Here is a 27,104-nt window from a genome sequence, read left to right on the forward strand (position 1 = left end):
GACATGAGAGGACCTTCCTGGGGTCCCAGCTAATTAGTTAAAGGGCTGGGACTAGAGCCCCACTCTCCTGACACATGGCTCCAAGTGTTTTCACTTGTCTTACCCGTCAGGTGTCATTTGTTCCTGAAAACAATCTACTGAATATCTGGGCACCCACTTAAATGCCAGATTTCCCAGGAAGGTGCCAACACTGCTCAGAGTATGGCCTCCACCTTAGAGGGGAGCAAAGGCAGGTGAGAAGGCATGATCTGAGAGGTAGGAGGAAAACCAGGCCAGCAATGGCTTTGTGCTGAGGGAGAAGAGAGTTTCCAGGAGCTGGGCTGCTCTGCCATCTTGGGTGAGTGGAGAGGGTGTGGCAGCCTCTGAAGGCGCCCGTTGCCCCGGCCCAGGGAAATGATTCCACCTGGAATGGCAGTCTCGGGACAGTGCTGGGTGCAGAGGCCACCATGCAGGGCAAGAGGAGGCTGGGCAGTGCTTTCTCCACACCTACCCTTCCCTCCTTCCTGTCCTCCTGGATGAAAATAATAACCCCATTGCTGCTGACGAGGCACTTTCCTCGTTACCCCGCTGGCTCCAGGCTTTCCCCATGGGCCTTCTCTCCTCGTTTCTCTTCTGCCCTCTCCCTTGCTCCTTTCCTTCTCTCTAGACCACTTCTCCACACACCCAGCTGCTCCCCCTTCCTCCCAGCAGGGTGCTCAGATCCTGTGCCAGCTGCTGGCCCCACCCAGCCGCTCTCCCCTCTCCCCCTCATCTCCTTCCCCAAGGGACTAAACAGGCTGGCACCAAATTTAGTCTTCCTTATGCTTTCACTTTGAGTGCTTTTAAAAAAATAACATGAGTTTTCATCTGACAAAGTAAAGTGCAAAAAAAAAAAAGCTCGGAAATTATGGGAAAATGCAAAGAAAAAATATCACCCATTTTCCTATCACTCAAAGAGAATCTCACTTTGAAAACATTTTGGTATACTTCCTTCCCATCTTTCTTATGCATATGTTACATAAATATTACAAAACTGAAACCACATTTATGCATTCTGTAATTTCTCAGTAAATATGCTCCTCCTAGCTCATTTAAGGACTGTGTTCCATTACAGGAATGTGCCATAATTTATTTAACTCATCCCTCTGCTTACTTCTAATAAGCACTGAGCATCCTTAAGCACACTCTTTTGGAGACATTGGCTTATTTCCTGTCTTAGGTCTAGTCATAGAGGCAGAATCGGAAGCAGAGATTTTTGTGAAGTTTGTGGAGGGAGCGCTCCAAGGTGGAGCCTGTGAGGGAAGCAGGACTGAACAAGGAAAGGAGCTGGGAAAAGACGTGGGTTCCGATGAAGTCCAGCCTCAGTCTGATCCCTCTGGAGCTCTGAAGCATAAAGGACGCCCCAGAGCTCTCCCACCTTGAGGCCTTTTAAACCCTTAGTCAGTCACTGGCTGAGCGCTGCCCCCAGAGTGGGGATAGAACCCCCAAAGGTGGAGGCAGGTCCCTTCAGCCCAGGGAAGTCCTCAGGAAAGGGGGACGTTTGCAAGCTGTTCACAGCCAACATTCATGGCAGCTGGCCCCTCAAACAGGATCTAGGTGGGGCACCAACAACATCTAGTGTCCTTAGGATAAATTCTTAAAGGTAGAATTGCTGGATTGCTGGGTTTCTAAAAGCTTTGAGTCATATTACCAAATTAGATTCCCAAAAGACCGAACTAGTTTTCGCTCCCACAGGCCATGTATGAGAGAAGCCGCTTCCCCATAGGCATATTAACGCTGGGTCCCCTCACCCCCTGCCACCCATGCTTTTCCATCTTCACCAACCTGATAAAAAAAAAAAAAAAAAAGACATCTTCTTTTCATTTGAATTTCCTTGATTACCAGTGAGACAGAACATTCTTTTTCAGAGGTCATTGGCGATTCTTATTTTCATTTTTGTGAACTGCTTGTGAACATCCTTTGATGCTTTTATTTTTAAACCAAGTCACTGTTAGCATCCCTTTGGTTCACTTCCAAAATCCAATTCGAGAAGGTTTCCTTTCTCACTTGCATTCAGCTGCCCTGCAAAGATGAGCAGAGCTGTGTGTCCTGTGGGCTCTGGGGCAGTCATGGTTTGTATCTCACAGTGCCTCCTCCCTCTCACACCTTCCGTCCCCAGAGCAGAAAAAACAACGTGATACAAGCTAGCTGGTTACCAAAGCCCTCCCAGGGGCGGAGGGCAGGGCTGGCTGGATCCTTCCCTGTCCCTGAGCCCCAAAGCTGTCGGTCCAGGCAGCCTGCCATCCCGCTTCCTTCCTTTCAGGCCTTTGAAGACTATTACCTTGACCAGAAGCCCACGGTGAAGGCCATGCTGGAGTACACGGACAGGGTGTTCACATTTATCTTTGTGTTTGAGATGCTGCTCAAGTGGGTGGCCTATGGCTTCAAAAATTACTTCACCAATGCCTGGTGTTGGCTGGACTTCCTCATTGTGAACGTGAGTGGCTCAGTGGGCACACGTGGGGTTTGGGATCCTCACCTCTGACTGATGGCTGCAGCTAGTGCACAGGGAGCTTGGAGGCCTGGTCCTTAAGGGCTACTCCAAAGAAAAGTCTTGAGCACTTAGCAAGGAGTCTGAGACTAGCCCTGCACACCTGTGAGTGGTAAGATGCAAGCAGTACATGATTCTGACATAATGATGACCCTTGGGGGAGTCCCAAGTTCCTAGGTCTCCAGCCAGAAAGACTACTTACTGCCCTCTGTATTTACATCCAAAGCAAGATGCCACCTGAGGCTTTCAATGGTCTTATGACCTTGCTTCCACTCACGGTGCTTTTGGACCTAAGGGAGCTGAGGATGGCAGAGCACAGAGAATCTGCCCACCTGCTGACTCACTGGTCCTCAGCCCTGGCTGCACTGTGGATTCACCTGGGGAGCTCTTAAAAATACAAGGAACAAACACTACTATTCCCAGAGAGTCAGATATGACTGGTCCTGAGTGGAGTCCAGGCATTAGTATTCTGTAAAAGCTCAGGGGTATGTCCAATGTGCAGCCAAGATTGAGAACCACTGAGCTTACACGGCTGGCTTCTCCCCAGTGGTACTAACATGGACAGAGGGTCCTTTGGAAAGGTGATGACCTGAAGCTCGTGTGTTCGGACCCATCCTGACCTGTGGCCACCAGCTTGTCCATGAAGAGGTTTACCCAGTGCCTCCTGCACATTAGACTTGTGATTCCTTAAAGCTGTGAGGAAACCCTCTCCATAAAGTCTCCTAGGAGCATTCCTAGCCCCTAAAAGCCAGGAGTGATCTCCCCCTCATCTTAACCACTACCCTCTATCTCTGTCCAGGCCTTTGCCCTCTTGGCTTTGCAAGATGGCTGCCTGAGTTATTTGTTCACTGCTGTACAGTTGAGGGTCCCTGCAGGCAGGGGGAGGCACATGCTGTGTTTGTCTCCGCCTCGCACACTCCAGCAGCCACCAGCACCAAAGCTACACATCAGAGGTGTCAGAAGATGTGTCTGTATTTGGTGCTTGTCCCCTGAAGCTAGATGGGTCCAGTACAGGACATTCTGTCCATCTCCCGTGTTGGCAGGTCCTCCACAACAGGTCTGTGCACTCAATTCTCTTCTTTCCTGATACCAACGTGCTAGCAGCAACAGGCCACTGCACCACAGGGATTAACTGTGAGGCCTGAAATCTGAGTCACAGGCGATAATTTTGTGCATATATCATATTCATAAATGAAGGGAAAATGTTATAATCTGGCTACCGACCTCTCTGGGGGGCACAGTCACTACTATCTACGGTAGGTCTCACTAGGTTCAGTCCTGATCACCTTAAATGGGCACTCACTCATTCCATCCATCCTCCTACTAATTCTTTCCTCTGACCATTCATCCTTCCTTCCATACATTCCTCCTCCTATCATCTAACCATTCACCCTTCCTTTTTCCTTCCTTCCAAACATCCATTCATCTTTACTTCTTCCATTTATCCTCTCTGTCAATCCTCTTCCATCCATCCGTTCTCATTCTTCTTCCCTTCTTCCCATACATTCAGCCTCACCTTCCTTCTGTCCATCTATCAACTGGTCCTTGACCCTTCTATCTTTTGATTCATCCTTCTGTCTAACTATTCAATTGTCAAACCTTCTATTCACTCATTCATGCACCTTCCATCCAAGTATTCTTCTATCCACTCATTCTTCCATCTTTCTCTTTTTCCTTTAACCTGTTCATCTATCCTTCATTTCTTCCACTCATCTGTCCATTCATCCATTTTCCTTCCATTCATCCATCAATCCAGTCATCCATCCAATCAACTTTCCATTCATTCTCTAATCTCTTCCATTCATCTGTCCATCCAACTCTATCTTTCCATTCATCCATCAGCCATTTTATACAGCCATCCATCCTTCCCTCACCCATCCACTATTCCATGCTTCCATATTTTATCCTTTCTTCTTTGCTTTCTTTCTTTCATCCTTCCTTTCAACTATCTAGTCTATCCATCTTTGTATTCTTTAATCCACTCTTCTATCCAACCGTCCTTCAACCTTGCATCCAGATGTTCTTCCTTCTTTCTTTCCTTCCTTCCATCCACCCAACATGCTTCTATCTTTTCTTCAGTTTATCAAATGTTTACTTATAACTACTGAATATAAATTATCTTATGATGTGCTCTGGGAGAGATAGAAGCCACAAAATAAATTGTCCCTATCTCCAGGAGTTTACACTTTAATCTTCCGGCAGGTAAGACACACAGAGAGAAATAAACATATTATAAGGGGAGATGTGGTGAGCACTGCTGGAAATAAGTAGTGTCTTAAGGACACAGAGACATGACTCTGCTTTCATTCCTCTATAGGACGTGGCATTAGACATAGGGCATACAATGAGCAAGAGTAGTGAGGTGCAAAGAGGACTGGAGGAGGCCAATCTTAATTAAAAGATGACCCTGAGCAAAGGCAAAGACACAGACACATTTAAGGAACAGTTTGATTTGGGTAGAACATATGGGTGAAATATGACTGGAAATGTAGGCTGTGGCCATATAATACAGGCTAAAGAGTCTGGAGCTTATCCTGAGGATGATAAAGCACTAGAGAAGGTTAGGAGTAAGAGAGAGACACGATTGTAATCAAATTTGCAGTCAGATGGATGCACTACTGAGGCCTAGAGACCAGTTGGGCAGCTAGTGGCCTGAGCAGTGGGAGCGGAGCTGGGCTTGGGTGGGAGGGCTTTGATGGAGAGGCGCCAGCTCCTGACTGTCCCAACTGCAGATTTTGCACATGAGGCAGCCTTCCCAGTGGACAGAGAAAAAGACTGAATAGTGTTCAGGAGGGAACTGGCCCCAAATCTCCCTGCCTTCAGTCAGCCAGACACCTACTGGTGTCTAGAGCCTTGCATGGATGGAGGAAAGGGGGTCCTTTCCATTCCAGTTCTTTGTCATGGTAGAATACACTACCCATTTAGAGAACAGGCATTATTTGAGGTTCTTGCACCCAAGTGTAAACCCCTCCCTTTCAGAAGTTCTGGTGTACATCTCTACCTAGCTGCCCGGATAAACTAAGCCTGAATTCAGCCCACCAGTCATGGTGCAGTTGGGGTCTCACAGGATAGGGTCACAGTCTCTGGCAAGCTCAAGCCTGTGCATATGGTATCTCCCTGCCACCTGCAAAGTTCCCGGAAGGTGTGACCCTTCTTCCATCAGTTTGTATCCATTTCAGTCCTTGGTCCAACATTTTAAAAAAGTGAAAAACCAACAGAGCAACAGGGACTCACAACTCAGTCGCTATATCTCAGCTTTCTGTCAAAGCTGGATCTCATGGGCCCATGCCAGTCCCTCTCACTGAAGAACTGCAGAGCTGTAAGGACCTTGGAATTCTCTTGGTCTGACTCTCATTTTACAAAGGGTGAAAGTGCAACCTGGACTACAAGGCACTGACCCAAGGTCACAAAAAATCAGGGGTTGAGAGGGAACTAGACCCCACCCAGGCCAGGACTCTTTCCACCCCACTTTTCTGAGGACATGCAATTGAGACTCACGTTATATTCCTCAAAAAAGACTTTCAGCATAACCTCCATGAGGGAGCATCATCTCTCCGAGTCTCTGAAAGTCAATGTTTCAAGGCCGTTGGGGCTGGCTGGTGCCCTTGAGGGGAAAGGGAAGCTTGATTTAACACACTGTGAGCTTGACCACCTACATACCAGGGGCTGGCAATGTGGGAGACTGAGTTTTTCTCGCCTGGAGGTTCAGATAAGTGATGACTTAAATCTTTAATAGAAGAGAAGGGATTTGATTCTCTCTAGACCTCTCATAGGAATTCAGAATAAGGTGGGAGCCAAGACAAGGGCTTAGACAGAGTAGGGGGTGGGAGGGATTTCCTGTCTCCTTTCACCAGGACCACCTTTCCGGGACCCTAGAGTAATGCTTTTGCTCTCTGCCTGCACTCAGATCTCACTGACAAGCCTTATAGCGAAGATCCTGCAGTATTCCGATATGGCATCCATCAAAGCCCTTCGGACCCTCCGTGCCCTGCGGCCACTGCGTGCTCTGTCTCGATTTGAAGGCATGCGGGTAAGCCCTATCTCTAAACCACTCTGGTCTGCAGCATTTGGTACCCCTCTCCCTGTTACACCCTCCACACCACTGATCATGAGCTTGGGCCCCAACCCCACAGTTTGGCTCTTGGGTCCTCACTTCCTGCCCAGACACTGGTGGTGCTGCAGTGTCCTCACTCTCCTAGTTCTCGTTCTACTCCCCTTGTGAGGCCCTCTTCCCTTCTCACCTCAACTATCACATCTACCAGGGCTCAGACCTCTCTCTCTCCTGCTTCGGTGAAGTGATCCTGCTTCATGGCTCCACAAGCATCTCTTACCTCAATCTCCCCACCCTGCCTCTTGTCTTTATTGCCAAAATATCTGGAACATCCCAAGTTCTTCATCCTTCCATGACAAATGAGCCTTTCTTCTGACTCTCCATTTAAATGTAGTAACATCATCAGCTCAGCACCTCAGACATCAACGACTGAAATGCATCTTCTCCCCAAGCTAACGCAGTCATTGGGTCCTATGGATTTTTCCCTTTCATCCATCCCTTCCTCATCCATCGATATCAGCCTCACCTTGCCCTCACTGTCTTCCTCAGGATGGAATGCTCACAAGCCTGGAACTTGTCTTATGGGGGGATGAGAGACTACTAATTCCTCCCCCGCCCCATAATTACAGAAGTCTCCTGGTACAGAAAGTGAGGTTTTTCTTTCTTCCTCCACCATTGACTCAAAGACATCATGTCTTCAAAAAACAAACGTGGGCTTTTAAAATTAACGTGTACCTTTACAAATGGTAGGAGCTTATGATTGAAATAGTTTGATATTTATTTTATCTCCATGTTGCTGATTTACAAACAAGCACGTTTGTGAATGTGGATTTAAGTTTTCACTGATTCTTGACCAAAGCTTGCTGTGAACTATATTTTGTGTGTTGTATTTAAGGAAAATAAAGCAGGGTTCTAAAATTCTGTATGTGCAAGCACAGCATACGTACTCACACTTCTAAATGAGCATGTGTGTACTTGTAAATTCATCCATCTCCTCAGTCCTGAGGAAAGTCACAGAAACCTGCCCTGAATGAAATTTAGAGAGAAGGTATAAACCGATCTTCAGCTGCCCATTGTCTTTCAGTTTTCTGAGTCTGAATTATTGCACTAATTAACCTACTTCTCTTGCTTCCAAAGGCCACTGGCTCATGAAGCAGCCTGATTGAGTGTAGAAAGAAGTGGGATCCAGCAAGGAGGGGTGGGGCATTTGTGGGGTTCCAGGTCCTTTTGCATCTCCCCCCAGGTGGTGGTGGATGCCCTGCTGGGCGCCATCCCATCCATCATGAACGTCCTCCTCGTCTGCCTCATCTTCTGGCTCATCTTCAGCATCATGGGCGTGAACCTCTTTGCAGGGAAGTTTAAGAAGTGCATCAACACCACCAATGAAGAATTTTCTCTTGTGCCTTTGTCTATCGTGAATAACAAATCTGACTGTGAACGTCAAAACTACACTGGCAACTTCTTTTGGGTCAATGTGAAGGTCAACTTTGATAATGTTGCAATGGGTTACCTTGCACTTCTGCAGGTGGTGAGTCCTGAGATCAACCATCTCTTTCTTTGGGTGCTCAATAACATGGAGTGTCTGGGGTCTCCCAGAGATGCTTTGTAAAGACTGAAAAGGGTAGCACTCAGTGTGAGTTGAGGTCATTTCCTATTCCTACAGACTACACTGTGAGGCCAGAGGGTCTTACCAATGAATGTGATCTCACAGTGGTGCACTTAGACCAATGTGGGCTACCAGAATAGAATAAAAGAATGGGCCTGCCATGGGATTGTAGCAGGTGATGGCTTAGAATTCACTGCTGTACAAAATAGACATAGTATTGCCACATGTTCAGTCTTCTGCTGCAGATCATCTCCCAAAGGATAATAAAGTATGTTCCAGATCTATTGTAATGATAGATAATACTGGTGATGATGACAGTCAAACACATTCACACTTCCATTCATTCATTTATCCCCTGTCTTCATCCACTTGGTCATTCAGTCCTCCATTCATTGAAGTGTTGATGCAATTGCTTATACATTTGTCATTGCAGTTACCCACAAGTTCCTGCATTCCACCATTTGTTCATGCATTCATTCAAAAAATAATCCCTGAGTAGCTATGGTATGCCCGGCACCGTGCTCAGCCCTGGGAGATACAGAGACATGTCAGAACTGGCTCCAGGGGGGCTGATACTCTATGAGCAAAACAAATAAGTGAATCAAAACAGATTCCAGTATAGACAAATGGGAAGACACTGAATGGCCTCTGCTCCTTGTTTCCAGGCAACCTTTAAAGGCTGGATGGACATCATGTATGCAGCTGTTGATTCCCGGGAGGTGAGTCTCAGCCCGCCATGCCTACGGCCTTCCCCTCCATGTGACATGCCCATGCCAGTCTATTTGAAATGGAGTGAAGGTGCCTTGGTACCACAAGCGGTGATCACCCAGCAGCCTGGCACTATCCTTTCCTGGAGCAGGGTCCAGCTGGCCCTCTGTTGGATATTTAGCCAACCTAGCCTGTTCCCTTTCCATGCACATTCCCCAGGCTTCTCAAGATCTTTCTCTGCTCACCAATGAGGAAAGTAGTGGATAACTTCTAAAGGACTGTGTGTAAGGGCACTCCCTGGGCAGACGCAGGAGTAGGAGCAGTAGCAAGAACAAAGTAGCATCGGAAGGAACAAGATGGCATTTCAGATACTATCGTGGCAGCCAGGTGGAAAAGAGGGACGCTGTTAGGGAAAGACGTATTCCCTCTGTGGCAGACACTGTGTATGACCTGCCCCATATTCCCTCAGCCCACCTCTGAGTTCACTCGTGTGCTGCATTTCTGATTCTACATGTGAGACTTGACTTTCTTCAGTGGTTCAGAGCTGGCTCAGCAGCCCCTCCCTCAAGGGCGGGGAATTTAATGTCCCCCAGGGCAATCCTCATAGAAAAGTTTTGAGAGTCTGTAGATAAATACTCCAGCTTCCCTGTCCCTCAGTGGTACAATTCTGAATTGTGTTCTACACAGTTCTTTAGAGGGCCCCAACAGGATAGAGAGCCAGTTGCCCATGAAAATGGCCTGCTTGACAACACCCTCTTCACTGGCTTTCTGCTGCTCCTGCTTGCCCTCCCTTCCCTCACTCCTGCTTCCTGAGATCACCTCCCAAATAAACCCCCTGCACCCAGGTCCTTGTCTTGGTGTTGGCTTTTGGTGTGAACCCAAACTAAGACACCTGTCTTCCCCACGCCCCACCTTGTCCGGCCACAGGAGAACCTGCAGCCCAAGTGGGAGGACAATGTGTACATGTACTTGTACTTCGTCATCTTCATCATCTTCGGCGGCTTCTTCACCCTCAATCTCTTCGTTGGGGTCATAATTGACAACTTCAATCAACAGAAAAAAAAGATAAGTGGGGCTGGGACGTTTCTGCAGTAGTGGCAAATCTTATACTTCCTGTCCGCTGGCCTCAAGACTAAAGCCAGCCATACTTACAGCCAGTCATGCCTGACTGGGAGCCCAATTTTGGCCTTTAACACCAACACAGACCTTTGTCCCCTGGTTGCAGCCCTCACCCCTGTCTAGTGTCCAGGGCTGCTGCTGGAAGAGTTGCGTTTCTCTGTGTCAGGAAGGCCCCTGAGCCCCACCTGGGGTCCTCATCCTCTTTCCCAGAGTGCCACGGTCTTCCCAGCTGGAGCCAGGAGTGTTGGGTGTGTCCCAGGTAACTCTTTGGGAAATAGTAATAGAGAAAGAAAGGGCTCCAGCACTTGCTGCCTCTGTCTGGGTCCCTCATCCCCAGAGCACTGAATCAGGACACCTCAGGAAGGGCCAGAGCCCCAGTGTTGGCAGTGTCCCAACCCTCTTTGGGATGGGAAGGAAGACCCTTGCCTCTATGGGTGCTGACTCTAATGAATAGGAACCCAATCCCAGATAATCTCTCTCATTTATATTAAAATACAAGGGCATTAAAAGTGTCAAATGCTTTCATGAGATCCTTTCACTTAATACCCTCCATTCCTCTGAGGTACATAGGGCACCATTTTAGACTTGTATAAACCAAGATCCAGGAAAAAAGAGGTCACATCGGTAAGTCACATAACCCAGCACTGAGAGCCCAGCAATGGCTTTGGCATCATACAAGCCTGGGCTTGCATTCCCCACTGAACTACTTGCTGGATGGGTGACGCTGACAATTTCTTAAATCTCTCTGAGCCTCAGTTTTCTCATCCATTCAATGGAGTTAATAATACCCACTCACAGGGTTCTGGTGAGAGGTAAATAAAACCCTGTGCAAGAAACATCTAGTTGGGGCCAGCCCCGTGGTCAACTGGTTAAGTTCACGTGCTCTGCTTGGGCGGCCCAGGGTTTCGTGGGTTCGGATCCTGGGCACAGACCCAGCACCGCTCATCAAGCCATGCTGAGGCGGCATCCCACACAGCGGAACTAGAAAGGACCTACAACTAGAATATACAACTATGTACTGGAGTGCTTAGAGAGAAGAAGAAAAGAAAAGAAAAAAAGATTGGCAACAGATGTTAGCTCAGGGTCAATCTTTTTTTAAAAAAAAAAATAAAAGAAGCACCTAGTTTTAGGGCTGGGCACACAGGAGGCACTAGAGGAGAATTGCTAGTTACTTTTATAATTGAGAATAAATATCTAATAGGATGGGCACCCCACCTGCAGGAAGTCCTCAGCCAGGGTCCTGGGCATGAGAAGGGCAGGACAGGGCTGTGGGAGCCCTCACTGAAGGGCTCAGTGAGACAGCTGTGAAGTGCTGACCAGTGTCATCAGTACCCTAGAGGGCTTCGAGATCATTCAAGCAATTCTTTCTCCCATTTTACAGATGACTAAACCGAGGCCTAGACAGGGAGCTGGCCATGTTAAGTGGTAGAGTGAGATAAACCAGTGATCAAGCTGGGGTCAGAAACTGTATTTGCTGACTCTTTTCCCAGAATTGTCAGTGTGGCCCACCTAGCGCTTGCCAGCACTCTGCCCCTGGCCCTGGCCCTGCCCCCATCCTCACCAAGATGTTCCTCCAGGAAGTCCTCTGTGTCCATGAATTTTCTGAAATCTCCTCCCTAACGCCACAGATCTCAGCCCATTTCCCCAGCATTTGCAATGACTAATTTACACAAACATGCTACTGAAATGGGAGGCTTTCATATATGTCAGCAAGTGAAAGGTGAGGGGTTGAATGAAGAAAGTCCAAAGGGTTCTTAAAGAAAACCTAATCCTAAGGGAGGAAGACATCTTCACTGGTGGAATTTCTGGCACTGTAACAGCAGAGGGCAGTGCAACTGGCAGGGCCTTAAGGGAACCAATCGCAGATTCTCCAAGGACCCTTGGATAAGGCAATAACTGTCCCCAGCTCCTCTTCTCCAGAAAGGGCTCAAAGGGCTGGATCCCAGGGTCTTTGCTCCAGGAGGCCCTGAGGGAAGCTTTTGCTCCTGGCAGGGACTATGATTCTAGAAACCCAATGGATTTGACTGTAACCAGCAGGCTGGATTCAAGGCTCAAATTTTAGACTTATATGTACCTTCTCCTTGGGTTCTGTTCCCAAACCCTCTCCCCACTCTGTCCAGGCAGCATTGCTCTGTTCCTGGAGAAGAGAAACAGGCTTTGTTCCAGAGACCCCGGCAGGGAGTCAGAGCTGGGGCTCAGTCTCAACTGCTCTGTCACCAGTTGTGGCACCCGGGCAGGACAATGCTTGATCCTGGCCTTAGCATGTCTTTCTGCAGAGAGGGGAAAGGTTGAGATGTCCTTCTCCGGCAGCATGCTCTGATTTTGGTATCCCTGGGGGTTCTTGTTACTTTAATAACAGGAGTGTGTGTTACCCTTTCCTCCACTTAGGGGGTCAGGACATCTTCATGACAGAGGAGCAAAAGAAGTACTACAACGCCATGAAGAAGCTGGGCTCCAAGAAGCCACAGAAGCCCATCCCACGGCCCCTGGTGAGCCCCAGAGCTTCCCTCTAGCAAAGTGTGTCTGGAAATCAAACCTACCAGCCTATATCTGTGCTGGGTGGGGGTCTGGCCAGTGCCCTCTCTGGAGGAGGAGATCTAGGTTGAGTTTGGGGATGAGGTAATGAGAGTTCCCAGGCATGGGGAATGAGAAGTCTACAAGAAGCAACTCTGACCTTCTGCAGTGAACATAGCTCCTACAGGTGCTCCAGATAGACCTGCTTAGGGAAGTACTGAGTTCCCCAACAGGTTTAGGGTTCAAGCATAGGATTGGGAACAAATGAGGCTAAATGATAGTAAGGGTGGTTAGAGCCCTGAGATGAAACATTTGTGTGGTTATGCATCATGATCTAGGTTGCAGTGGATCTCTAGCTTCACCCTACATTCCAACTCATGCCTACAGGTAGACAGAGGAAATGGCCAAAACCCAAAACCCCTGGGATCTGTGGACCATTCTTGGTCACGGCCAGGTTGCACAACAGGAACCAAAAACTATCCCACTCTAGTGTTTAAAGATTAACCAAAACCTACTGCCATACTCCACTTTATTCTCAAAGACCCTAAGAGACATGCCCTTTTATTCCCCCCATTAAATGCAGCACCCAAACCATACACAATATCACCTAAGTTCTTCTCAGCCCTCTGCCAGAAGATGGAAAACAACCTCTGGTTGGCCCCTGTTGGAAGTGGATGAACAGGTTTGTGAGTGGGAGTATTGCTAAGTCAGAAACATGCAACTGAACCTCTTAAGAGAATTTCTGAGCCATCCACTCCAGTGAATGGAATTGGCATCTTGTCCCTTTACATAACCTTTCTGTGGTTGAGATGCAGCATTTATGAAGAAACTACAGGTACTGCCCATGGCACAATCCCATTAGCCTTTCCCCATGCAAGGGCAAAGCCTAAGGACCTTCAACAAAGGAACAGATTATGGAGACTTTCATTCTTTTGGCCAAGGCATTAGGATTTCTAAATCAAGACATGAGGTTTGCATAAGTCACTAAAAACTTCATGAGCACAGAATCTTGAAACATTTACAAGAGAAAAAAAAATGTTTTAAACTTTGATATACCTTACTTGGAAACCGGAGTCATGAATTTATTACTATTCTTAATTCTGATAAGAAGTGTTACAATAGGGAGTGATAGGACGTTCAGACCACTGTAGGGGCAGAGGGTTCTCCCAAATCCCCCAGGAGATAAAGATAACTGGGCTTAGATGAGCCTGAGGGAAAGTTCTTAATGTTCATTGAGTACCCCTCTCCCAGCCAGTCCAATGGGCAAGAATAGGCTCAAAATTAAAAGATGTAGGTGAAAGGCTGAGCTCAGCCAAACAGAGTCAAGTCAGGGGCAAAGGAAGGAGGATCCTGAGAAACCAGCAGCTGAGTCCATGTTGACCTTTACCGGTTGCTGGACTGATGTTGAATCCACATTTGAACTAGACACCGAGGAGTTCTGTGTAAGGGGCAACCTTGGCAAAATCATGACAGTTTTTGGTACCTTCCCTAACCCACTGCTCAATCTCTCTATAATGCCTCAGCTTTCCCCCTCCTCATCAACCAATCCCACAGGCCACTATAGCTTCCTCCTCTCAAAGAGGGCAATTTCCCTGGGACAGGGTGGGCTGCATTTCAAAAAGGGACCCTGGAGAGGACACTATCTTAATATAAAGGTAGGAACCTAATGTTGAAATTCCAGGCACTACAATAGGAGTGGAATTCAATGGTTGGGCAGGAAGATGTACAACAAAATCACCATTTCTTCTAGCTAAGCCATAACCAAGATCCTCCCACCTTGGCACTGGTGGAGGTCCTCCATATGGATAAGAGAAGAAAGGCCTCATAGCCGAACTGTGTTCCTAAAATTCACCATCCTTCATGATGGTAGGGGTGTATACTAGCTTTAGGGGAGGAACATGGCTCTTTCCTTAATATTCAGGTCCAAGCATGGCAAACACTCTCTCCTTAGCGTAGCTGAAGCAAGGCTGGAACATTTAAACAAGACTTTGAAATCTTAAGGATGCCAAAAGAGAAACTAGCAGAGCAGGGCCCAAGCAGCAACTGCATATGGCTGCCCTCCAGAGCCCACAGGCCTTGGCCCATCACAGCTCCTGGCCAGCATCCATACAGCAGGCAACATCTTGACACACACAGCACAGTGGCACAAGCCTGGTCATCTGCCCTCCCTAAAGTCCAGAGCCAAGAAAGAAACCCAAGGAAAACGAGAAATTCCCTCCTCCACCTAAGACCCACCTTCCCAGGTCCAGCTTCCTTTTCACCAGATTATTGGCACTGGAATGCTCATCTTCATCCCAACAGGAGTGCCAACAGGTCAAGCTAGTCAGATAAGCAGAGCATTGGCACAGGAGTTCTGCCCCACAGGTGCGTGGGTGCATTTCATGGCAGGACCAACCTGGGTCAACATAGGGACACACATGTGTAGCACATACATACTACCTCTCGCCACTAGCGAAGCCCAAGTTCTAAATATTATGCTTCATCCATAGCAAAGACTACAGCTTCCACAAGACTGGTACATTTTATTCTATAACATTCCCTGCTATTGAAATCACTAAAAGGACGTTTAACATACTCCACTTTATAGGAAAATAATAGGCTCCAGAATGTCACATCATCAGTCACCCACTTCATCATCTATGAGAGCACCGAGGGTTGCAAAGGAGTGATCCCTGCCCACAGGCTAAACCAAGAGCAGCCAGCAAGCTGCTCCACCCCCATCATCCGAATATCCAGGGCAAATCTGACACCCAGATGCTTAGCAATGTTGTTGCCTGATCTGTTTAATTAGAAGTCATGTGGCCACGAATGGGCCTATATTTTTTCACCGTTTTCAGTGATGAAATGAAAGCTATTAGTGATCCAGCAATCCCCCTCCAACCCCAGAAAAGATATGAGCCAGCAGTTATACCTGGAGCCAGACCCACTTGGGGTTGATTCTTTGCTCTAACCCCACAGGGTAGCAACACATCCCCATCATGAAGCAGACAGCAGGAACCAGCCTCTGTCACAGCCCTTCTTCCCTCTGCTTGCTTTGCAGCTCCTGGGAGCTCCATGGTAAAACTCATGACAGGTTCCTCTCTTCCCCTTCATAGCTACTCATGCAGAGCCCTGCACATAGTATACATTCAGTGACTGCCTGTTGTACAGAATTAAATTTAATCAAATCTAGTAGGGTGGCCTTATAATTGTATTTGAGGTGTGGATAACAGAGCTGTCCGTTCTGTCATCCATTCATCCTTCTATGTATTGAGCATCTATTGTGTGTCAGGCAATATGCAGACAATGGGGATAGAGCAGTGAGCAAGATGGACAAAGTTCCTACCCTCACAAAGATTACAGTCCATTGACACAGGAAAATAATTAGCAAAAATCACACACATATTAATTCACAGGCTTGAGACATTGCCAAGAGAGAAAGAATGGGGTGAAAAGCAAAGTGTGCCTGGGACTGAGCCTTGAGGAGCTCTAACATCTAAAAGCTGGGTAAAGAAGATGCAAAAAAGAGAAGCCAGAAAGGAAAGAGAGAAAAAAAGAAAGTAAGGCATGATGGGAACCAAGAAAAGAGTTTCAAAGTGGAGGGGGTGGTAAGCAATGTCAACAAGTGTCCTTCGGGTTAGCACTACAGAGGTCATCAGTGACCTTAACCAAAACCATTTTACTGGCAGGATGGGGACAAAAGCTATGCTGTTGTGGGTTGAAGAGGGAATGGGAAACAATGATGACACACAACTCTTTTAACAAATTTCACGGTGAAAGTGGAGAGAGAAGTAGGGTGGTAGCTGGAGGGAGATGTGAACTTCAGGAAGACTTTTCTTCAAGTTAGGAAAAACTATGTCATTAGAGATTTAGCTAAGGACGTGAGGGATAATAGCCAAGAGTGGCCAAGTGTGGCTAAGAGCTTCACTCACTAGTCATGAAGCAAAGGGGCCAGAATGTTGGTAAGTGGCAGCATGAAGAGGAGGTGGAGGTAGGCTAGCTAGATGACACAAGCTTCAAAGGAGGAAGGGTTTTACAAGACACAGGAGGAGCAAAGGTCTGGAAGTGACAAGGGGAAACAAGAAGGACCTCAGGCCTGCCCCATATGCCTGGGGTACATGGGTCGGGTGGGGAAGAATGAGCAGCCATTGAGAAGGAAGAGATACTTGCAGATCAAGGAGAGTGAGTGCCAAAGAGGTCAGGAGAAGGGTTTGGGAGAAGGTGAGGGGTGGAGAATGGGGTTGGGATCAAGTACTCACAGAACAGTAAGATGGTAACAGCACAGGAAAGACTACAGGGCAATACTAGGAACTTTTTTAAAAACAGTTTTTTTAAACATCTGTTATAAAAATAGATAGGTAGAAATGATCTCTTGGTTATCCAGACCACTCTGCCTCCCTCCAAGGATGCAAACAACCAAGACTTGACCCCATGCCGTGTACCTGCATTTGTTTTGACATCTGCACAGCCCCAGGCATAAAGAAAACATTTGCAAGACTAAGTTGTACCATAACACTTAACTTTACCCTCGAGTCAATAATTTTGCAAGCAGTTCTTGAACTCTTGCTATATGCAGGGCACTACAGGAACACAAAGTTAAATAAGACATGGCCCCATCCTCAAAGAGCTCATTGTCTAATAGAGAAGACAGGAAGTATACCTGAAATGCTAGAACTCAAGACTGACTGTAAAGGCTGTGGGAGCCCAAAGAAAGGATGGAAAAATGTGGTATGATGTGATTAAGGAAAATTCTCTGGAGGAAGTGGGGCTTAAGAGAGATGGGTCACTCAAGACTGTTGGGATTTAGATAGCCAAGATAGGGGACTAGAAGGGCATTGCAAATGGAAGGTAGAGCATGGCCAAGGACAAAGTGCCTGGTGACTTCATGGGACCAGGAGAGGTAATGAGGACTTAAATTGAGGCAATGAGGTAGAATCAACTAAGAGTGAGATTTTGGAAGGGCTAAGAACAGGACTTGGCTTCTGTTTGGATGTGAAGTATGGTGTGAGGGAGACAAAAGATTCAGACTTTAAAAACCCATCTATGATGTGGTACATATATACAATGGAATACTACTCAGCTGCAAAACAGAACAAAATCATTCCATTTGCAATAACATGGATGGACCTTGAGAGAATTATGTTAAGTGAAATAAGCCAGCGAGAGAAAGATAATCTGTGTATGACTCCACTCATATGAGGAATTTAAAACTATGGACCAAGAACAGTTTAGTGGATACCAGGGGAAAGGTGGGGTGGGGGGGTGGGCACAAAGGGTGAAGTGGTGCACCTACAACATGACTGACAAACATTAATGTACAATTGAAATTTCACAAGATTGTAACCTATCAATAACTCAATAAAAAAAAAAAAAGATTGGCACCTGAGCTAACAACTGTTGCCAATCTTTTTTTTTTCTGCTTTTTCTCCCCCCCCCAAAAAAAAAAAAACATTTTCCTAAAGCAAACTGGAACTAGAAGAATAAGCTCTATGTGAGGATTGTGTTGGCCATGCGACCAAAACACCACAAGCAGTGCCCAGCAGAGAATAAGACCTCAATCTATGTTTGCTCAGTGACTATGTGATTGGATCAATGAAGAATATTCCTCCAAAACTGCTATGTATCGGATGGTAGTGTGCTTCTAACCTACCACCTAGGCAATCTCCAGCTTTATCTCTTACCATTTGTTGCCATGGATTTTATGACACAGCAACAACAAATTATCAGTCGTCACATGCTCAGTTTATGCTCTTTTCCTTCTCGCTACAATGGGCTATTTTCTCCTTCCCTTTATACTTTCCCAAGTAAGCCTTCCCACTTCAAGACTGTGCAAATATCACCTATAACATTTTTTAACAGAAGGTAATTATATTTTTAAACAGACTAACTTAAACTTTATAGGTGATTAGTAAAAATAAAATATATGTGTATATATAAATACACAGTCACAAACATTAAAAAAAAAAAAACCCATCTATGGAGAACAACACAGCCCCTTCAGATGCCTGGTTTATGTTGGTCGAAAGGTCCTGATGTACCATCTCTTGTTTTCTCAGAACAAGTACCAGGGCTTCGTCTTTGACATCGTGACCAGACAAACTTTTGACATTGTCATCATGGTCCTCATCTGCCTCAACATGATCACCATGATGGTGGAGACTGATGAGCAGAGTGAAGAAAAGACAAGAGTCCTTAACAAAATCAACCAGTTCTTTGTGGCCGTCTTCACGGGCGAGTGTGTCATGAAGATGTTTGCCTTGAGGCATTACTACTTCACCAATGGCTGGAATGTGTTTGACTTCATTGTTGTAGTCCTCTCCATTGGGAGTAAGTTGGTATCAAACATGGTGGGGAAGCCCAGCCTCTGTTTGGGGTTGTTTTGGCTGCTCTTGCAAAATCAAGGGGACAAACAACAAACTTTTAAAACACATGCTATATGCCAGAGGAGACCCATATTTGCTGCCTTCTAGGAGCAGCAGACTTAAATTGCCCCTGGCCTTTCAGTGAAATGGAGAGGTTCCATTTCATGCTGTCACAAAGTGTTTTCAGGCACCTACTGGGTGAACAGCCATTGCCAGAACTTTGGGGGCTGATAGGGAACAATCACTCTTCCAGAGAACCTAAAATGATGGAGTTTCCAGTGGGCCTTATCTTTGTGGTCTTCAAAGCAGAGAGTGGTTGATGTGATGTGAGGTGAGCCATAAAATACTTTCTGGAAAAGGAGATGGGTTTCCAGAAGAGTAAGGAAAGGCTAGGGGGTGGGGCTGGCCCCATGGCGGAGTGATTAAGTTGTTGCGCTCCACATTGGTGGCCCAGGGTTTCACTGGTTCGGATCCTGAGCATGGACATGGCACCACTCATCAGACCATGCTGAGGCAGCATCCCACATGCCACAACTAGAAGGACCCACAATTAAAATATGCAACTATGTACTGGGAGGATTTGAGGAGAAAAAGCAGATTAAAAAAAGACTAAGGGGAGACTGTTCAAAAGAGATTCTTAAGTCAAGGGTCTGGAATTAAATCTCTATATAACTGTCTACTTAGGGAATATGAGTGATAGAAAAGTCAAGGGATCAATGCCAAGAGATCAGTGCTGTTATGGACTAGTCTGGGAGTTGTTGAATGACAAGCCCAGTATTTTGAGGTCAGTGGAGTTCAGAGAAAACGAATAAAGTCAGAGGCTAAAGTGGGAAATGGAGCCGACATAATTGAGTGCTTGCTGAGTTCTGAGCACTGGGCTAGGCGCCATGGATCTTCACAGCAACCCTGTGAAGGAGTGTTACTATCTTCATTGTATACATTTAAAATTGAGCCTCTGAGATTAAGAAAGTTACGCGAGGACATAGAGTTTGTAAAGGGCGGAGCTGAATTTAGACCAGGCTAATGTTCTTCTAATGAACTAGCCGCCTCCCAGCAACAACCAGGAGACTGTCCCTGGGCTTCCTGTGGTTTAGCCGAAGTTTGGCCCTATGAAGGCCAAATCGCAGCACACCAGCTCTACCTTGCATTATAAATCTACCTTGATCTATTATATCATGACCTGCTTACTCTTCATGTCAGGGCATGGCTGTAGATTTAATTACCCATTGATTTACCATGAAGAGCTAATAGCATCTAAATACAACTTGGCAACACTTAATCCATCTCCCTACCCTGCTGCTGAAACACAGCCTTGGGTTGTGTTTGTTTGAGGGATTTAAATTTATTTTTGTTTTTTGTTTTGTTTTATTTCCCTGTTGCTGCTATTTTTTGTAGGAGGTTTATTTTGTTTGTTTGTTTATTTGTTTGCCTCCCAAAGTGAGAGATTCTAAAGGCCATTTTGATTTTAGATTAGAGAGGGGAGCTTTCTTATGTGACTTCCCACATCAGTACTATAGGAATAAAATATACTCAGAGTACTCAATTCTATAATGGGGACACCTTAACTGTCAGTTCCTATAACCCACACAGCAACACCATCCACAGGGCAGAAATCACTCAGACAGAGAACTAGAAAACAAGTGAAAGAACCCACCTGTTCCTCCTTCTGCCCTCTCTCCCTCTCCCCATTTCTTCCTTCCCGCCAGCAAGACATACTGTTACAAGTATGAAGATTCATTCTCCCTTGTAGTAGATGTAGACCAGTTGGCTGACAGAAACTTGGGAGATTATATAGACATATAACGTATCCCACACTATGAAAAAATGTCCCAGTTAAACTGAACTTTGAGAGGGACTTTTGTAAAGATTTTATAATCCAAAATTATAATTATTTCCAAAGTGTCCTCCCATTTCTTTCCTCCTTCCAACACAATACTGTGACTACCCATGTTCATATGACAAAAGGCAAGTAGGGTAAGAAGGTCAAGGGAACTGTAGCAAGGAGAGAGCTTGCTGCCACCCCCTCACCGTTTTTCCAGAGAGGTTTTGAATCCTGTCTTACCCAAAGGCTTTGCCTAATCTTTGGTGGTCCCAAGGCCTTCACAGATCCCCCAGACCTCACTCCACAAATCTTCAAGTTAGATATCACGTAGGAAGTCATACACATTCTTCATCTTTCCAACCTCGTTCATAGTTGGGATGGGGGGCTGTAACTGACCCTAAACGAGCTCATCTCCAGGTCCTAACATAGAGTTCAAATATAGCTGGAAATGAAAGAAACAAATAAAAGCCATTATGCAGACAGCTGGCCATTCAAAGCCATTTTGCTTTAGCTGTCAGCAAGTTGCCCAACTCCTCAGGCCCCCTTATAATTAAAACCAGGCTCTGTACAATTATCCACAGGACTATGTGCCAGGAACTGAGTCAATCTTCGCAGTAGGAGATAGAGAGATGAATCATAGGGGGTCCTGGCCTTCACAAAGCACAGGACCAGGGTGGAGGAACAGGCATGATCCAAAGGCTGAATTTTCAGGGACGAGCAGGGTCTGTTGTCATATATAGAAACAGATAAAGGAAAGTGTACATATGGAATATGGTGTAATCACTTCCAGATGAGCTAGGCTGTAGAACATCAGGTTTTGACCATGGAGGTTGACTAAGAAGATATTCCAAGTAGAGGGAAAGATAAGAACATGGTAGGAAGAATGAGGCTTGCTTGAGGGAGAGAGGATTTATACAATAAACATTCACTGAGCCCCTACTTTAGGCCAACCATAGTGCCAGGTTCAGAGGGCCCAGAGTCCTTGAATTCAGATGCTCATGTAGAGGTCCATACGGAGCAGAGATGAGGGATGAGCGAATGTGATCACGGCCAACTTTGTCAGGACTCACGGCTGGAAGTACTAATTAGATCATTTCCCCTTTCTTTGAAAGGCCTGATGTTTTCTGCAATTCTTACGTCACTTGGAAATTTCTTATCCCCAACACTCTTCCGAGTCATCCGCCTGGCACGAATTGGCCGCATCCTCAGGCTGATCCGAGCAGCCAAGGGAATCCGCACGCTGCTCTTTGCCCTCATGATGTCCCTGCCTGCCCTCTTCAACATTGGCCTGCTGCTCTTCCTCGTCATGTTCATCTACTCCATCTTTGGAATGTCCAGCTTCCCCCATGTCAAGTGGGAGGCTGGCATCGATGACATGTTCAACTTCCAGACCTTTGCCAACAGCATGCTCTGCCTCTTCCAGATCACCACGTCAGCTGGCTGGGATGGTCTCCTCAGCCCCATCCTCAACACGGGGCCCCCCTATTGCGACCCAAATCTGCCCAACAGCAATGGCTCCCAGGGGAACTGTGGGAGCCCAGCCATGGGCATCCTCTTCTTCACCTCCTACCTCATCATCTCCTTCCTCATCGTTGTCAACATGTACATTGCAGTGATCTTGGAGAACTTCAATGTGGCCACAGAGGAGAGCACTGAGCCCCTGAGTGAGGACGACTTTGACATGTTCTATAAGACTTGGGAGCAGTTCGACCCAGAGGCCACCCAGTTTATTACCTTTTCTGCCCTCTCAGATTTTGCAGACACCCTCTCTGGCCCCCTGCGAATCCCAAAACCCAATCGGAATATATTAATCCAGATGGACCTGCCCTTGGTCCCTGGGGATAAGATCCACTGTTTGGACATCCTTTTTGCCTTTACCAAGAACGTTCTGGGAGAATCTGGGGAGTTGGATTCTCTGAAGGCAAATATGGAGGAGAAGTTCATGGCAACTAATCTTTCAAAAGCATCCTATGAACCAATAGCAACCACCCTCCGATGGAAGCAAGAAGACATTTCAGCCACTGTTATTCAAAAGGCCTATCGGAGCTATGTGCTACACCGCTCCATGACAATCTCCAATGCCCAGGGTGTGCCCAGGGCTGAGGAGGAGGCTGTGTCACTCCCAGATGAAGGCTTTGTTGCGTTCTTGGCAAACGAAAATTGTGTGCTCCCAGACAAATCTGAAACTGCATCTGCCACATCTTTCCCGCCATCTTATGACAGTGTCACTAGAGGTCTTAGTGATCAAGTCAACATGAGCACATCTAACTCATTACAAAATGGGGATGAAACTGCCAGTAAGGAAGCCACTGCCCCTGGGCCCTAGTGAGGACACTCCACCATGGACATGTCCAGTTCTGATGTGTCCTTCTGCTCTGTGATAACTCTTTCCCACTACAGGTGGCACCCAGCTACCACCTTACCAATGCATGCCACTGGTCACAATGTCAGAACTGGGCAGGGAATGCAGTTGGCACCCACCTTTGGAGAAGCCCACACACACCAACAGGAGTCAGAAGCCAAGAGAATTTCCACTGTGACTTCCTTTTTGACTTTCAATATCAGATGACGGGTTCCCTTACTATCCAGAAAATGTCCCTGGTCCTTTTATTTTGATTGCGACCAGAGCTTACATTTACCAAGAGAAACTTCTCAGGACCAGAACTTTCAAAGATATATGGCAGGGATGTTGCTGAATGTCCAAGGTAGTCCTCTGTGAAACACCACATAGAGATTGGCAATGTCATTTAGGATTTTGCATGACTGCATGTTGAGAGCTGCCAGACAATTGCTCTGGCCCAGGGTAATCCCTGTGGCCTATGTCATGAAAGGCCTTGGAGATATCCATTAAAATAAATATTTTTAAAGGGATGTCAAGACTGAAGTTATACCTTAAAGCATTATTTTTTTTACGTTATGTGAGACTGACACGTGTCATAAATCACTTCTCCTTTACTTTCAGGGTTCCTGCTATCTTGCAGTTTGAGCTTGAGACTGGGTAGGGCAGGAAGGAGCGCTGTCCTGGGAACTAGTTCTAATCCTAACTCTTCCACTGATTGCCTGGGAACCTGGGCCAAACCCTTTCCATTCTGAACCTGTTTCTCCACTGGGAAAACTGGTGGTAGAGGGAGACAGAATGGATACTTTCTCTAGCCCTTGAATTTCATGTTGTAGAACTCAGTGGTGCCCCACTCAATTTAGATGAGAAAAACACTCTTTTCTAAAGCTGCAATAGTCAGACCTTTCTGCTGTGTAGCTAAGGAGGCAACTTTTGGATACATTCCAGAAACTATTCCACATCTCATAGACTTTAAGGAGGAAGGTTTTCTTATTTCCCTTGGACCAGGGCACCATAATTAGTATGATCAAAAGAAAAGGGACATTTTGATACAGATGATCTGGGAGATAAAAGATTTGGCCAATATTTTCTTTAATTCATCCTATAAATGTTATTAAGTATCTATTACATGGCAGGCGCTGCTCTAAGCACAAGAGATAATGAGAGGTAAATCCCAAAAGATTAATTGGATTTATGCAGTGAATGGAGCAAGGGTTGTCAGAGGAGACTATTCAGCCCAAGGCACACAGCAAGTCTTAAGAAGAAGGAGAGCAAGGAGTTCATGTGACAACATAGGACATAAAGGATGTTAATGACAGCCATGATCTTCTATTAACTCTTGAGATATTCCCTGCCACAATGACAAAGATCACATCAATTCATTGATATGTATTTGGTGACTTCATAAGATTTCCCATTTATATAATTACAAAGCCTAGAGGCTGATCTACCTTATGTGCCTCACAGATACAGATTTTTCTGGGGCCTTGCTCTCCTTTCTCTATCACTGTTAGCCCATCAGAGGCCAAAGAGGCTTTCAAGATAATTGTTGTATGTGGCCAGCCCCGTGCTGTAGTGGTTAAGTTCGGTGGACTCCGCTTCGGAAGCCTGGGTTCACAGGTTCAGATCCCAGGCGTGGACCTACACCACTTATCAGCCATGCTGTGGCAGTGACCCACATACAAAATAGAGGAAGATTGGCCTATATGTTAGCTCAGGGCTAATCTTCCTCAAGCAAAAAGAGAGGAAGATTGGCAACAGATGTTAGCTCAGGGCAAATCTTCCCCAGCAAAAAAGATGCTTGTTGGGGTTTGCCAGCACCCACAGATGCAGGTTAATAAGATGACAATGGCATAGCTGAGGGAACAGGCTGTCCCAGTACAAATAAGCTATTCTCTGGACCCCTGGTTTGTATATAAAAGATAAGTTCAACAAAATGGCTCTTCCTCCCTAGTTCCACTAAACCAGAGAGCACACATGTCGACTGTGCAGCTTCTTCAGCATCTAAATCTCATGCAATCAATGAACATGCTATCTGAGAGGATGCTAGCCCAAGTGTTTATAAGACAGCTGGGTGGACAGAGAGCTTGGGGAATGGTTTACTTTTACACTGTTATGTGGAAGGATTAAATGTACCCAACCATCAGACTAGTTTTATTAAGTAGATGATATTATTCTCAAAGATATTTTTGTTACATTTTTTGCCCCATGTTATGAGTTGAATTGTGTCCCCCAAAAGATATGTTGAAGTCCTAACCATGGTACCTGTGGATGTGACCTTATTTGGAAATAGGGTCGTTGCATATGTAATCAAATTAACATGTGTCATAATAGATTAGGGTAGGCCAGTAGTGTCTTTATAACATGATGTAAATTTAAACATAGACAAACAGAGAGGAGAATGCCACGTGAAGACACAGACACACACACACACACAGAAGACAGCTATGTGAAGACAGAGGCAGAAATTGTAGTGATGCAGCTGCAAGCCAAGGAATGCCTAGGATTTCTGGCAACTTCCAGAAACTAGGAAGAGGCAAGGAAGGGTTTTCCTCTAGAACCCTCAGAGAGAGTAGAGCCCTGCCAATACCTTCATTTCAGACTTCTGGCCTCCAGAGCTGTGAGAGAATAAATTTCTGTTATTTTAAGCCATCTTGTTTGTGGTAATTCGTTACAGCAGCCCTTATGAAACTAACACACCCCACATTTTTTTCCACACAAATACATTTCCCAAATTATAATGAGAACCATTGGAAAAGCAATGCAATATACACACCTTGCGTTACACAAAGTTTTCAGAAATGTATTCAATATAAGTGCAAGATTAGCCCTTGACAATTTCAGTACCTTTAGTTCCAAAGTTTACCTGATGGTCCAATTATAAGGTAAGAACTAGACTTGTAGGGAAGCAAATCTGAGAGGTCCAGGGCATATGAAGAAACAGAGCTACCTTCTCAACCCCACCCATAGGAAATGGCACTAGAATCTCTCTGGCCCAAAATATGTGAGGATCGTTAGTGCTAAAGAGAGATAAACGGAGAAGTGGTGTTGAGTGTATGAGTATCTGGAACCTGCAGTTTCTTTAAAATATGTCTCCATCATAAACACTACCCTGACTTTTTATCTGTTAAACTGCATTAACACACAGACATGGATGGCCAAGAACATTCAGGAACATCCAGCCAACACAGATGGGAGATGTAGGCATGGTGTGCTAAAGCATTTGCCTTGAGAGAAAGGTGAAGCCACTTTCTCAAGTGCTGGGGATGCAAAATTAATAAGAAATAATTAGATAATCAAAAAAGTAAGGTAAGAAAGAGGATAAAAGAGAAATAGAGACTAAGAGAACAAGTATAAGTAATGAGTATGAGTAATGTAGTATCTTTGAACACAAATATATCAGTAATTATATTAAATATAAATGGACCAATGGTCCAGAAAATAGACAAAGATTATCAAGAAGAATTTTAAAAATTCAAATAAATGATATTTACAGAGAAATAGGTACACCTGAAACCTAAGGTTACCAAATGGGTGAAAATAAAATGCAAGAAAAATATGTACCATGTAAATTAATCAAGTAGCTGCTAAATACATGTTCTTTTCAAGTACTTATAGAACATTTACAAAAATAATCTATATACCCAGCCATAGAATAAAATTCAAAAAGTTTTCAGGGGATTAAAAACATATAATGTATGTTTTTGGATCATAATACAGTTTAGCTGAGAATCAATAACAAAAAGAAACAAACCAAAGCATATATGGATACCTAATATATGACAAAGGTGACATAACATGGCAGTGAGGAAAAGATGATCTTCTTACAAATGGTGCTAGGACAATTGTGTTTTCATGAGAAAAAGAAACAAAATTGGACCCTTACCTAAAACCATACTTAAAAATCAATTCCAGGGGACGGCCCAGTGGCGCAGCGGTTAAGTTCACATGTTCTACTTCTTGGTGGCCCGGGGTTCGCCAGTTCAGATCCCGGGTGCAGACATGGCACCGCTTGGCACGCCATGCTGTGGTAGGCATCCCACATATAAAGTAGAGGAAGAGTGTCCCGGGGTTCGCCGGTTCAGATCCCGGGTGC

At 45.7% G+C, this 27,104-nt stretch overlaps 1 protein-coding gene across 3 annotated transcripts in view; it reads left to right on the forward strand.

Moving 5' to 3' along the window:
- The window catches only part of SCN10A (sodium voltage-gated channel alpha subunit 10), a 92,655-nt gene extending 67,004 nt beyond the window's left edge, over nt 1-25,651 (forward strand). For 2 of the 3 annotated variants that reach the window (XM_070492845.1, XM_070492846.1), the window contains exons 18-25: nt 2,282-2,455; nt 6,417-6,539; nt 7,804-8,088; nt 8,832-8,885; nt 9,802-9,943; nt 12,382-12,482; nt 18,543-18,813; nt 21,783-25,651. In XM_070492845.1, the coding sequence (XP_070348946.1) occupies nt 2,282-2,455; nt 6,417-6,539; nt 7,804-8,088; nt 8,832-8,885; nt 9,802-9,943; nt 12,382-12,482; nt 18,543-18,813; nt 21,783-22,996 (2,364 nt within the window). In that variant the 3' untranslated portion in view covers nt 22,997-25,651. Of the gene's footprint in view, nt 1-2,281; nt 2,456-6,416; nt 6,540-7,803; nt 8,089-8,831; nt 8,886-9,801; nt 9,944-12,377; nt 12,483-18,542; nt 18,814-21,782 lie in introns of all 3 variants that reach the window. The other variant, XM_044754935.2, reaches the window with a different exon arrangement.
- The last annotated feature ends 1,453 nt before the right edge of the window (nt 25,652-27,104 follow it).

Source organism: Equus asinus, chromosome 21, assembly GCF_041296235.1.
Source record: "Equus asinus isolate D_3611 breed Donkey chromosome 21, EquAss-T2T_v2, whole genome shotgun sequence".
Lineage (NCBI taxonomy): Eukaryota > Metazoa > Chordata > Mammalia > Perissodactyla > Equidae > Equus > Equus asinus.